The 14,026-nt window shown below is 39.8% G+C and overlaps 1 protein-coding gene across 1 annotated transcript in view; it reads right to left on the bottom strand.

Moving 5' to 3' along the window:
• Positions 1-1,431: 1,431 nt before the first annotated feature.
• Positions 1,432-14,026, bottom strand: part of LOC116504477 (serine/threonine-protein phosphatase 6 regulatory ankyrin repeat subunit C-like) — a 29,601-nt gene continuing 17,006 nt past the window's right edge. Inside the window, 10 exon segments of the mRNA XM_032211491.1 lie at positions 1,432-1,726; positions 1,729-1,749; positions 3,820-3,911; positions 4,617-4,699; positions 6,347-6,429; positions 8,203-8,348; positions 9,402-9,485; positions 11,370-11,457; positions 13,313-13,383; positions 13,385-13,530. Coding sequence (XP_032067382.1) covers positions 1,506-1,726; positions 1,729-1,749; positions 3,820-3,911; positions 4,617-4,699; positions 6,347-6,429; positions 8,203-8,348; positions 9,402-9,485; positions 11,370-11,457; positions 13,313-13,383; positions 13,385-13,530 — 1,035 coding nt within the window. The 3' untranslated portion in view covers positions 1,432-1,505.

Genomic DNA, 14,026 nt, shown 5'->3' with positions numbered 1-14,026 from the left:
CAGTTTACAATACAAAAAGAAAAAAAAACAGTGCACATGCTCAAATGTGTAATAAATAGGAATTTTAAAATTAAAAATACACACTCATACTAGTCTCACCTATGGATGGATGGACAGAGACATACACACACACACTCTAATGAAATCTTCTGGATGTTATTCTAGTGGGAAAATTATAAATACAAATGTAGGATTGTAAGATTCTGAAGTGCATTGTTCTCCTTGCAGAAAGCTTTTTTTTTCTTTTTCTTTCCTTTTTGCTATTTTTCAAAAGATAAAATGCTTGCTTCTTTATCAATAACTTTTTTAGGCAACACTGACTTGTCTAATGGGAAACACTGCAGAACACAGAGACGGGAGGGGGGCAGGGGGAACCACAAAAGAAATTCTTTTTGGGGATCCGACATTTTGCAACCCCGATAACCTTCCGTCTCCCCCCAAAACAAAACAAAAAAAAAACCCAGCCTCCAAAACAGAAGATCCCTAAAGTGCCTGATGTGGTTGGGGTAATTCTGGCAGCGCATACACAAGTTGTTTTTTTTTTAAAGAGGAACCACGTTGGTTGGGCAACAGCATTTGGGGACTATGAGCTGCCTAAAGTATCAGAGTAGCCAGGTACAGTAGAGTTCTCAGTTCAAGTGTTTTTCACTGGAATCAAAAAGGGCGAGCACAACAAACTAACGAACAAACAAAAGTTACCCTGGGGGAAGAAGCAATGATAGTGGCACTTTGCCAGCAGCTGCTGCCCTTCTTGGCGGTCCCTCCTTGATCAACCTCCCTGTCCTCATTTCAAAATGCAAAATAAAAAGCAACAGCAGCAGCAATTCAGGCTTCTGCTCCCTGCCTATACTGCTGGGACCCTCGGAATTATTTTTTTATGCTCTTGAGGCGCCCAGAGAAAAATGATGCCAAATGATAAGGTGGCCTGACAGAGGGGAAGTGTGGGAGACACAGTTAAGCTGATCCAGATGATCAAATTTGGGTCCTTTGGCTGCTGCCACAACCCCATGCATTTAAAGTAAATTTTAAAGTAAATTTAATTGGCTCTTCACTTGGAGCATCAAGCCTTGAGGAATTGGACTGAAAAAGGTGGGTTGTTTAAAAACATTGGAACGCCGAAGAACCGGGCAATATACCCTTTGGCAAACAGCAAGGGAAAGAAGAATGCAAGCAGATTTTGTTTTAAAGCTTCACAGAGTAATTTGAACAACAACAAAAAAACCGCCTTAAGAGGGCAAATCTGTTCGAAAACCCACACTTCTTTTTGTTAATTGTGATAGCAAAAGAAATGCTAGTGGTCAAAGCAAGTATCTAGGTAGGATGCAGAAGCTGAGATCATTTTCTCTAGGTTTTTTTTCTCTCTCTCTCTTTCCTTTTTTTTGGTTCCTAGGACCTTTTACAAGGCCCGTTCCCAGTCTTGTTCTCCTTTAAAGTGTCCTATATTGATAGAATTCCTAAATAAATAGAAGAGATACTAGATCACCCATCATTGTTTTTTTTTTAAGCTATTCCGAATAACAGCCATCTAAGCCGATGGCATTGTGCCTATCCTTGGTGTAAGGGCAGCTGTTCCCGTTGGGCAGGGAGCTGCAGGCGGCTGTCTTGGCAGCAATGCCGCAGTTCTTGAGGAGGTTGAAGCTGAAAGGGCTGATGGCGTCTTTAGGTGGAAAAGGCTTCATGGTGGAAAGGATAAGTGCCAGGCAGTCAGCAACGTCTTTGTTGGGGCACAAGCCAAGGCTGGGGTATGGCCTAGAAAAGACAAGCAAGTTCAGTTCCACGCAACAACAGCAACAACAACAAAAGCAGAACCATTCCTGGGAAAAGGGGCCCAGCAGATTATAAATTAAAGGGCCAGTTTGGACTATCTGTTCAGAATTCCTTCCATTAAATATGGAATATATACTTTCAACAGAAGCAGGCATTTTAAGATGACACTGTTTCTATTTAATTAGAAAGAAAAAGCATCCTGCCTAAAATTCAGGAGATAGCAGGCATTAAGGCTGAGAGGTACTGGTAGTCCTTGAGTTATCACCTGAAAGTTCACTTAGCAATGGTTAAAATTAACAATGGCCTCAGAAAAGGCACTTTATAACTTGTAAAGTACATCAGACTATTGCAAAATCCCCCCCCTCTCTCTCTCCTCCCTGCCTCTCTCTTTCTCTCCCCCCCCTCTCTCTCACACACACACGTCATGTGATTGCAATCTGGATGCTTGGCAACCTATTCACTTATGACCGGTTGCCAAGCACCCTGCAATCATGTGATCACAATTTACAATCTTTTCTGCTGCCTTCCCCAGAAAGTCAATGGGGAAGTCAGCTGGAAAGGTTGCATGCCTCTGGCTGCCACATGCTGACGAGACTCCCTCTTGTCTCTGGAGGACTGGCTGAAAGAGCTCCCTACTGAAACCCAAGCAGACTACAGAGCTGAAACTCTTCAGGAGGAGCTCTTTCAGCCAGTCCCCAGGGATGAGACGCAGTGGGGTATATAAGGAAAGTGGGGGGCTTCAGGGGGATGCCGGAGGCCCAGCATAGATTACATACAAGTGTCTCTCCAACCTATGGGCTGAAAATGCTGCTTGGGTTTTGGCAGGTAGGATTTTCTGCTCCTAAGAGGACAGATCCTCATGCACAGCCTCTGCCAGGCCTCCCAGTGTTGCTCCCCCACCACCACCAAGCACTCCATTCTCCCTACCTGGGACTTCATCCTCTTAATGAATGAGACTGCTCAACAGCTACAACTGGACTACCAGACTGCAGTCGCTAAGCGAAGCAGTCATGTGACATCTCACTTAATGACTGCTTTGCTCAATAACTAAGATTCTGCTCCCAATTGTGGTCCTAAGTTCAGGACTTCTTGCTCTGAGAGCCATGAATCTGTTTCACCCCCTTTTCAAATAATCTAAGTGGAACATCTGTAAACTAACTCACAGCAACAAACACCACAGTTTAACCAAGTGCTGTGCAAATTATTTTTAACTTCTCAGAAATCTTCTTGTCCTTAACACCAGTCACTGAGTTTAATTTTCGTGGGGTATGTAAAAAAATCATCTCTATATCCACATTTTTATAATATGCAGGTCCTTTATAAAAGCCTTCTGGCTTCATATTGACTCTGGGAGGCATACAATACTAAAAATAGATAAGAACAACAACCACTAGGGAAAAAAAAAAGTGTACATAGCATTAGCAAAATAATACTCTGTTAGATAAACATTTCACCATGGAGCCCATCATCCACCTTAATCAAAGGGCTGGAGGAAAATCCAATTCTACAATATTATTTCTGAGGAATCTGAATCTCTCTATACACAATAGTTCACAATATTGAATTCTGTCTTGACAAAAGAATCACTACACCAAACTTCCATCTTTACAACTGGAACTCTCATAATTCCACTGGCTGTGAGGACTGGAATTTCTATGATAGTTACAACACATCTGGAGAGTGTCAGATTGGAAAGCTGTCTTAGACAGATCAAGATAGATATTGCAGGAGTTGACCAGGCTGAATCTGAATGAGGGAGTCAAACATGCTATCAGTCTCGAGTCCATTCACTTCCAACAAGAGATCTAAGTCCAGACCATCTTGAATTCTATTGACTCTTATCTGCTACCAATTTGCTTTGATTGTTAGTAGTTCAGATTCTTGTACAGTTTTCGCATATAATAAACCTATGTATTCATTTGAACTGCCTGGACTCTTGACTTCCTGCCTTGACAGGTATCTTTACTGCATCAAACTTTGTTGTCGTCCCATCCACCCCCCCCCTACTAAACGAACTCTTGCCTTGAGCTTCCAGATGTGAATGATGCATACCTTCTTCATCCACAGCAAGCACAGTGGCACCTCTGCTCAGCAGAGCCTGGACAACAGAGGCCAATCCGTTTCGAGCTGCAATATGGAGTGGCCTGTGTGCAGTGGAAAGAGAAAGGATGGTTATGCTATTGGCCAAATTCAAGACTCTTGCATCCCAATCTCACTTCACTGCTCTCCTCCTTGCAAAGAGGAACATTTAATATTTACTTAGATTCTCAAATTCCACTGCCATTGCACTAACAGGACCTTCTCCACAGCTCACTTTTGTATGGCCTCAAAAATATATACGCCATATCATCATCATTATCATCTTAACCATTGTATCCATGCAGGATGAAGGCCTCTTCTGCATGTTTCCAACCTATATGGTTCTGAGCTTTCTTTTGTCAATAGGGCTCACAATACTGCTGATGCTGTCAATCCATCTTGTTTTAAGTCTGTTTCATGGACATAGACCATGTAGCAACAAGAACATTTGGCACTGAGAGGATTTGTGAAGGGAAAAAAATGGCTCAGAAAAACTAAGTGTACTTTGTGGCTCAATGTACAGCTGCCCTCAGCCTGTTCTACATATATGGAGCTTCACTGCAACTCTTGTCAGCCTAAGGATCGATGTGTGAGTCACCCAGAATTGTCTAAGATGGGTGGCCATACAATTTTTTTTTTAAAGATAAAATGTGTTTTTCCCACATTACAATCAACTAAGAAGATGATTTTCCCAACTCATTAGTAATAATTGATAGGAAAAAAGTGTAGGGAAACATTTGCTGGTTTCCATAGGCTGTGTGAGTACTTACATCTGTAGAGCACTGTTTGTTGCATTGATAAGGCCAAGGTCTTGGGTTTCCCCCAGAATCAACAAGGCACACTTTTCATGACCCTGGAAAGAAAAGATAAAAGAAGTCCGAAATTGAACTCAGCTGTGCAGTTTAATTCTGATAAGGAATATGTCACGGGTTTCTTATCATGGCCTTTTCATGCAAGTCAATGTGTTTTGCCACAATGGGCTACAATAAAGTAAGCCTGGATATAAAGCACAGAATTAACAGAAACAGGAATACGTAAGCCCAATAGGAAAATTCTAAACTTTAAACAATGGTTTGGGGAGAGGGGGTTAAAGTCAGAGGTGGGTTCCTACTTATTTGGACCGGTTCAGCTGAACCGGTAGTGGTTTGGCGGCCTGGGTTGCTGGAACTGGCTGAGACTTGTTCTGCCACGCCCCTGAACCGGTTCTCCTACAGGGCCGCCATTTTGATTTACGGTTCTGTGCATGCACAGAATAATCGTAAATGCACATTTTTTTCCTTTTTTTAATGTTTTGCACATGTGCACAGGCGCATGTCTGACGTGTGCATGAGAAAAGTGTCGCACACAAAATTTCTGCGTGCATCGAACCGTCAATAATGCCAGGAGCAACCCACCCCTGGTTAAAGTATGACAAAGGAGCTAGAAAATATTATATGCTGATGGATTATTTCTATTTGAAAGTATGCTGCACTGTCTCCTAGTGGGAGAAAATGAAGATTGCATTTGCTCTATTATTAGCGTGAGTTCAGCAATAAAACAGGAAACCAACAATACTGTCCATCTATCATCAAAAGGGTTTTCTCAAGAATTTGGGCAGATTTCTGGCCTTCAATTATCATTCTATTACAACCAAAAAAATCATTCCCGGGTAACTTTTCTGAAAGAATGGAAAACTTACATGGAATTTTTGCTGAAAGAAGAAAAAAATGATATATGGGTTTTAAGATTTTAAAAAAAATAGAATTAAATGAGGGGGTGATCAGACTTGTATAAAATAAAATCTAAAGGGGAGGTTGTAAGATTGTAATATATACTGAAAAGATCAGAAGTCATAATTTTAGATAGCTTCATTTTTTTAATTCATGCAGTCATATTCATTCATTCTGTAGAAAAGGTAAGGCTACAGATGGCTTTGCAAAAAAACAGAACTCATAATCACAGCAATGAATGAAGAGCCAGTGAGTAGACCAGTTCTTCACATTTCTCTGCACAAAGAGAGATCAAGAAATTGAGTGTGGCAAAAAGAGATTATTTGTTGTGATTTAAAAGAAGGTAAAAGATACTAAAATTATCACTTGTGATGAAGATTGGTAGTCACTTCTATTTCTTTTTATTACCTTTTTTCTTTTCTTTACAGCTTTTCTTTTTTCCATTTGCATGTTTTATTCTTTCTGTGTTTATACTTTTCTTTTACTTGCATTAGTTTTTACTATTGCAATTAAAATTAATTGAAAAATCATTGTAATTCATAATCTGCCTTCCTTCCTCCTCCCACCTCCCTTGTCTTTTACTCTGTAAATTCTTAATAAACCTTTTTTTTAACTCTAGTGGGTCATTTTTCTTCCCAATAAAAATCAAATTACATAAACTCATTATTTTGAAATAAAGTCATTTAACATCTGGCATCACTTTCATCATAATCTTCCAATTTTATTAAAATTCTACAGAAAATAATCCCCCACAAAAGCAATTTTATAGGTCCCACTTTTGGACATTGTACCTTACTGCAGGCCAGGTGAAGAGCTGTGTTCTTGTTGACATCCAGCACAGTTAGATCTGCTTTTGCTCTGTACAGCAGGAACTCTGAAAATTGTGGAAATGCAACATGATAAATTGTGCCTATACTTATTTAAAAGATTCTTATAAGCCATTCACCCCAAAATCATAGAAGCCAACTTCCAACATTAAAATGGTAAATGAGAAAAATGAAAAAGCAGGGCAGCTTAATCCAAAATATGAAGACAGATAACTTCTATACCACTAGATTGATGTCACCGTCCTCTGAAATAATTTGGCTTTTGCCAGAAAGGGAATCATACTGGAGAAGGCATTTCAAAATTCCACCATCAAGGCAGAAAGGTGAACCAGAAAGCAAAGGAACTGAAGTTAAACTCTGTATCTCAAGATATAGAGAGCCAACGCACTGGCTTGTGACATTTCTTTTTGCTCTTATCTTTTTATGTTCACCCTCAAATAACATTAAACCATTCCACAATTCTAACCTTTACATGTTACAAAATGTGATGGTGGAAGGCTTCATAATGGTTGTCTCAAAGGTGCTTTTTCAAAAGACAACTGGACTATGTTTTTTCCCTTGAGGAGGAAGACATTTTGCTTCTCGTCCAAGACATAGCCAGTTGCCTTTTGAAAAGCGCCTTTGAGACAATTCTCTATGGAGAATCTCCATAGACCTCCATAATTGTAGTATGCCTGAAACCTGTTTGCAAATGATTTGCATAATTAGGTCACTCCAAAATTGTAAAGAGATAGTTAGATTTCTTAAGAATAACTAGGAGTGGACTTTAAGTAGCAGTTAGCTCCTCTGATCTCAACCATCCTCTAGGTTGGAAGGAATCCTGCACTCAAATAACCAGAGACCCTTCAGCTGGCCTTCTTGCTTCCCCCTGCAAGCCAAAGCAGGCTTGGGTCTGGAGCAGCGGTCCCCAATCTTTCTGGCTTTGTGAACCGGCACTGGTGGCGGGGAACGAAGAGGGAATCTTTCCATGCAAACAGCGGATAAGTGCACTCACACATGCAAATGCATTCGCACAAGTAACAGGCATGCAAGTGGAGCTGTGCGTGTTTACATGTTTGCTCGCTTGCACAATCTGTTTTTGAATGGATCACAGCCCAGTGGTTGGGGACCCCTGGTCTAGAGTGAGGCAAAGTGTAGCTATTCATATTATGTCACAAATGCTGGAAGAAAACAGCATATTGTTTCTATTTCTGGATGGTGGGAGAAAAAAATTGATCTCAGGCACAAAAATATCATGAAAATTCATGGAAGTGCTCACATGAGCACAAGTATTGCTCCTAATTCTTTCCTAGGATGATGATAGACAGAAAGATGACTACCCTTCAGTAGACTAAGAAGGAAAACATAATTTGCAAATAAATACAGAAAGCTATTCCCAAAACCAAGAGAATATCTACAATATTTAGATCTTTACAAAACAAATTAGTCAAATGTCTATGGAGATTCTCAATCATGATTGTCACAAAGGTGCTTTTTCAAGAGGCAACTGGACTTTATGGTATCTCTTTGACGATGTTTTGCTTCTCATCCAAGATGCTTCTTCAGCTCAGTATGAGTTGGATGAGAAGCGAAACATCGTCAAAGAGATACCATAAAGTCCAGTTGCCTCTTGAAAAAGCACCTTTGGGAAAATTAGTCAATATATATTATCAGAAATGATCTTAGCAGGAAACTGAACCAGACAGTATCGGATCTATGCTGGACCAAGAGAAGACAAGAGATATATACCTATTTTTATGGATTCTCTTAAGCTAATATGATAGGATAATTGGGGAAAAACAAAAAAAGAAAAGCATAAATACAGAAAATGCACCACTTACCAACTGCTGCCGTCTGGCCATTTTCAGCAGCCATCATAAGAGGGGTCCTCCCCAATTGGTCAGTTCCATCTACCTCAGCCTGGTGTTGCAAAAGCAATTGTAAACCATGGATGTTGTCTGCAAAGGCAGCAGCGTGAAGGGGGGTCCTTGGAAGAAGAGGAAAGAATGGACTTGACATGCTTTCAGAAAGAACTCTGTTTTTTAGATGCATAATTGTAAAATCATACAGCATTGTTTTTAGTTTTTTAAATTTTATTCTACATACTTCATTTATTTCGGCATTTTAAAGATGCATACACATTCCTACAATGTGTTTTGATATCATTCAATTTCTTTAGAAGCTTGGTAGTTTCTCATTGGATGATCTCTCAACTCTATATTTTTAGAAGGCGCGTAGTATCCACACTGAAAGCAAACATTCTGTGTATCTTCTCTCTCTTGCCCAATAGTGCATAGTAAAACCCAAATTAAAACTCACTCTCAATTGCCACGCCTAATGAAACTTAACTGAATACTGATTAAAGAGGTAGAAAAACAATAATAAGAATAAATGGCAGGACATAAATCTGTTTACTATAGATTACCACATTGCTATTGACACGTATTTCCCATAATAAATACAACACATGTTGAGAAACTGATCGTAAACTTGAATGTAGGTCCCTTGAACAACAATTAGTAGCAATAGGGTTTTTTAAAGCACTATTTGAAAGTGCAAGGCCAGGGTTGACAAATTGTATTTAATTGTATTACAAATGAAATGCCTGCCGGACTCCCAATAATTGCCTGACTTCCAACTTGTGAGATTTCAGTAAATTAAGGGAGTGTAAAGGCAATCGCAGAGGATTTTGTGAGCAGGTCAAAGCCTGGAAAAAGTGAGTGATCCCTGCCACTCACATATAAGGATGCTAGAGCATATCAGATCGAAATTCATTTGTCTTGCATTTGATACACACAATGGCGATTCAGATTTAAGCTGTCTTGAATCTCAGATCCTACAACTTCATGGAGCCTGGGTATCTGGGTTATGTAAGACAGAAACTATGGGAGTTAAGGCACCAAAATTCATGCTGCTGAATTTCTTTAGCCTCTTTGGTGTAACTTGAAGGGATATCTCCCATTTCAAATGATGGTCCAATCAATGATACCGAGTAATATAACTAGTGCGTTCACCAAGACAGGAAGACACAATCACTTACCTTCCTTTGGCATCTCTGCTATTAACAATCTTGGCACCCAATGCTTCAACAAGCATCTCAGCAGTGCCATCCTGGTTGTTAATTCTAGAGAAGAAATAAAGTGTGAGAAGCAAGCAAGCATCGGGTTGATTTTATTTATTCCAGGGTAACAAAACAAGTAGAATGGCATTTCAAAATCTCTCTACTGAATCTGGGTTTCAGAGGTCCAAAATAGGTAGGGAAAATTCCCACCAGTCAAGATGCTCCAAATTTTGGACAATTCCTTCAAGTAAACCCACTAAACTTTAATGATACGTTATCTTTCTTTTTGGGTGGAAAAAAAAAATAAAAGCTAAGGCGTAAGCCACCAGAGGGATCTGCTGTTCAGTCCTGCCCAGCAACTCCCTGTTGAATTTGTAGGTTTGGGGAATAAAACGATGTCAATGCTTTGCTAGTGATGTGAAATAAGTATTCCAAAAATAAGCTAATTCTAGAAATAAGCTAAGTTGTAGGTTCCAAAATATAGGCAGTCCTCATCTAATTACTTCATTTAGGACCAGAATTTCCATTGCTATTGAAGGCAGCTGTTATGAGTCACACTCAAATTTTACAATCTATTTTCTGCCACAATTGTTATCACTGCAATTACTAAGTGAATCATGCAACCGTTAAGGGAACCTGGCTTCCCCCAATTGTGTTGCTTATGGGGAAGCCAGCTGGGAAGGTTGCAAATGGAAATTACATGACCCTGGGATTTGGCAACCACTGTAAAAAATATGCCAGCAAGCACCCAAATTTTGATTATGTCTCTATGAGGATGCTTCAATGGTCATAAGTGTGAGGAGTGGTTTTCAGTCATTATTTTTGGTGTAGTTGTAACTTCAAAAAATCACTAAATAAATGGTGTTAAGTCAAATACAGGTAGTTCTCAACTTACAGCAGTGTTTCCCAAACTTGGCAACTTTAAGACTTGTGGACTTCACCTCCCAGAGTTCTCCAGCCAGAAGAGCTAGCTGGAGAATTCTGGGAGTTGAAGTCCACAAGTCTTAAAGTTGCCAAGTTTGGGAACCACTGACTTACAGCATTTCATTTAGTGACTGTTTTGAAGTTACAACAGCACTGAAAAGTCATTGATGGCCGTTTTTCACACTTAGAACTCAACATCCCCATGGTCACATGATCAAAATTCAGATGCTTGGCAACTGGTTTATATTTATAACGGTTGCAGTGTCCCCGTTTTGCGACCTTCTGACAAGCAAAGTCTATGGGGAAGCCAGATTCACTAATAACCGTGTTACTAATTTAACTGCAGTGATTCACTTAACTGTGTCAAGAAAGGTCGTAAAATGGGGTAAAATTCACTTAACAACTGTCTCATTTAGCAACAAAAATGTACTGTCTGTATTTTTTCCTAATACTGGTTGGACTAAAATTTCCAGCTTCTGGCTATGCTAGCTATTGGAATAGATTGGAACTGTAGCTAGCAGCGTATGCATACCCAGGTTAGGAAATGCAGACAGCATTTCTACTGAATATAAAATTACAAAAAACACAGTAGGGCTATCATTAATAGGCAAGAAATCACTTATTTCCTAGAAAGCCAAGTGGTAAATTGTTTCTTTATCTTTTCTTTCTTTTGTGGGGCATGTGCATTTCTTGTGATAGGTCTGGGCTGCATGTAATAGCTAATTTATTTTTAAAGACTTCCACTGTAGTCCACTTGATGCCAAGAGAAAAGAGAACTCATATTTGAAGCTGGCATTTTGCTTTGCAGAATTCATTCTGCTATCTCTAAATTATAATATCTTAACAATTTAAAAGTTGGGGGAGATATCAAGAGAGGTATACTCTGGCATAAGGGTTATCCAAAGCAGGGTTAGGGTTAACCCTACTTGAAAAGCAAAATCCACATCTCATTTTGCTTGGAATAGCTTATCCCTAATGCATTTGCACAACACACTTTGTTCTCCAGAGTCTACCATGACTTACACTGCACAGTGCAATGGAGTAAAGGGGTTTCCTTCTAGGTATGCAAATGGATTGTGTTCAAGTAACAATTCAAGACAATCTTCATGCCCTGGAAAGAGAGAAGGGAATTTATTAGATCACCTTCTAATCCCATGGCATTTTTATAGGCAAAATCAAGGGTATGACAGGCAAAATCAATGTATGAGCTGTTTTTTAAACCTTTCAGATGCTTAGGCAGCTTTAACGCAGGCTGAAATTGGAAGTTTAATAGCCACACTCTATTTGAGACTTGATTTAAATGAGCCAGTCTGTAACAAAGGCAGTGTTTGCGTATCGTAACAGGAAAAAATGGGTTAATGAATTCAAGTTTGAATGCAAGACATGCACGAAAAACACACAGGCTCGTTCATGAAGCACTGTTCCTTCTTCCACCTAAGCATTACAATAATCAGGAACTTGACACTTCAACACCATTCAACTCAGAATTATGGTGAAGAGCTTCTAAATGGCCGGGTAGGATTAGAAGTCAGATTTTAATTGAAGTTTAGAGTTGCCTTATGAGTCTTGGCTTCTTTGCAAGCATTTAGCCATACCAGCTATTTAAATGACACTGAAATGGAGAAATCAATATTGTTGGATTTGTTCACATAGGGTAGCTGCATGCCTCCCCCTTTTCTTTAAGGCAAGATTTAACATGATATACAAATCCTGACAAATAAAAGTTCAAAGAAAAGGTAAGATACCTTTCAGAATAGTACCCCAGAACAAGAATTCCGCCCCCCCCCAAATTGAAGGAAATACAAATTAATCAAAATCAGTACATGAATCCCATGATTTATTGCAATAAAATAAAGTTCCTGATCATAATAAAGCATCTACTGCTATTCCCTCACAAGAATGTTATGTTTTCAAAGGATCCATAGAGTTTTCGGAGATATTTATCAGATGATCCACAATGAGAAATAAGTGATAGCAGATATGCTTGCCAGAAAGACAATTGCCCACCACCACTGAATTCTCCTGCAATAAAACAGCTGAAAAGATCAGGATACGGAAGAGGAGCAGTCTTCAATTTTCATCCACTAAAGCCATATGAACAAGATACAATCTAGAACCGTGATGGTGAACCTATGACACGAGTTCCGGAAGTGGCATGTAGAGCCATCGCCCGTTGCTGTTCCAGGTTCCGGTGCGCTGGCCAGGTGGTCTCCATGAGCACCGGAAACCAGAAAAGCAGTCGCCCAGTGTGCATGCCTGATAGATGACATTCTGGTTTCTGGCGCATGCATGTGCACTGGTCAGCTGGTCAGGTGGCCAGTGCACATGCACACACCGGAAACTGGAAGATCATCTTCCCAGCATGCACATGGGCACCAGACGGCTGCTCTTCTGGTTTCTGGTGCATTCGCCAACACTGATCTAGAACAAGAGTGGACAAACTATTCTATCAACCATATGTGAAGCACAGGATTCCTTTTGGGCCTGAGAGCAGCTTTTAAGAAGAATTTTTGGAAGGCATGGAGAGGCTTTGGAACTCTCTATTTTACCCACCAAAATCCCTCCAGTAGGCAGAAAATGTGGACACCAACCATGATGGCAATCTCCTATACAATACACACCTGGGAATCCAATGAAATGAAACTGCACTTTCCAGCCATAAGATATTTGCCACAAGTAATCTAAAGGATCTTGACAGATGACTTGGAGAAGGAAAGGTCTGTCCTACAATCTATTGACCCACTAATCTGCTGGAGACGTAATCGCCTTTCAGGTAAAACGGCTGCATAAATTATTGAACATCCATAGTTTTAGCCATCACAGCCTTCTGCTGCAACCATCATGTCATATTTAGTAATTAACTTTGCTCAGTGTTGTAGCAGTGATTTAACAGGACAGATATGGTAGTCTCTCCCTGGGGCAAGAAAATAATGAAAGAAGGTGTGCATGAATCTCTACATTCTTACCACTGTATGAAGCCCAGTGCATTGGTGAATAGCCACTATAGTCCACTACAGAGTCCAGAGGGTCAGTAGAGCGCTGCCTGCAGCAAGGTCCTCAGGATTTCAGAATGCCCACACACCGAGGCAAAATGAATCGGGGTCCGGCCCTTGAAATCCCGACACAATACAAAGGCATCATGGTCCAGCAGTGCTGCAAGGCAGTCTTCACAGCCAGTAACAGCCTATAAAAAAAGAAAAGCAAGCAATGAAAAAAAAATTACCTATTACAAATAGAAATAAGTCTTGCAAAGCAGGCACTCGAAATATTCTATTTATTCAATAATACCAAGTTGTTGTTTTAATCATTCGGTTCTATCTGACTCTTGGGGACTTCATAGGTAAGTGCTGTCCATGCTACCTGTCAAACATGGCTTTTTCCAGTTGTTGGAAATTCATCTTTGTATCAGTGTTGATGTTATCAAACCAGCATGCTCTTTGCTTTCTCCTCCTTTCACTAACCATTCTTAGCATCATTAACCTCTCCAATGAATTTGCACTCATGACATGGTCAAAGTAAACCAATCTTGTAATCCAAGTACCATGTAACAATAACAACAATAAATCTTGCACTATAAACAATAGAAACTTTTATTTTCGCATTAAAACTGATGCTGCTGAACTAGCTTTTCTTTTGCCTAAATATTCCTTTCCAGCACAAGCATGTTTACAGTATTCATA

This window comes from Thamnophis elegans, chromosome 2 (assembly GCF_009769535.1).
Source record: "Thamnophis elegans isolate rThaEle1 chromosome 2, rThaEle1.pri, whole genome shotgun sequence".
NCBI lineage: Eukaryota > Metazoa > Chordata > Lepidosauria > Squamata > Colubridae > Thamnophis > Thamnophis elegans.
Note: the sequence above shows the minus strand (reverse complement) of the source record. Positions and strands in the feature narration are given on the sequence as shown.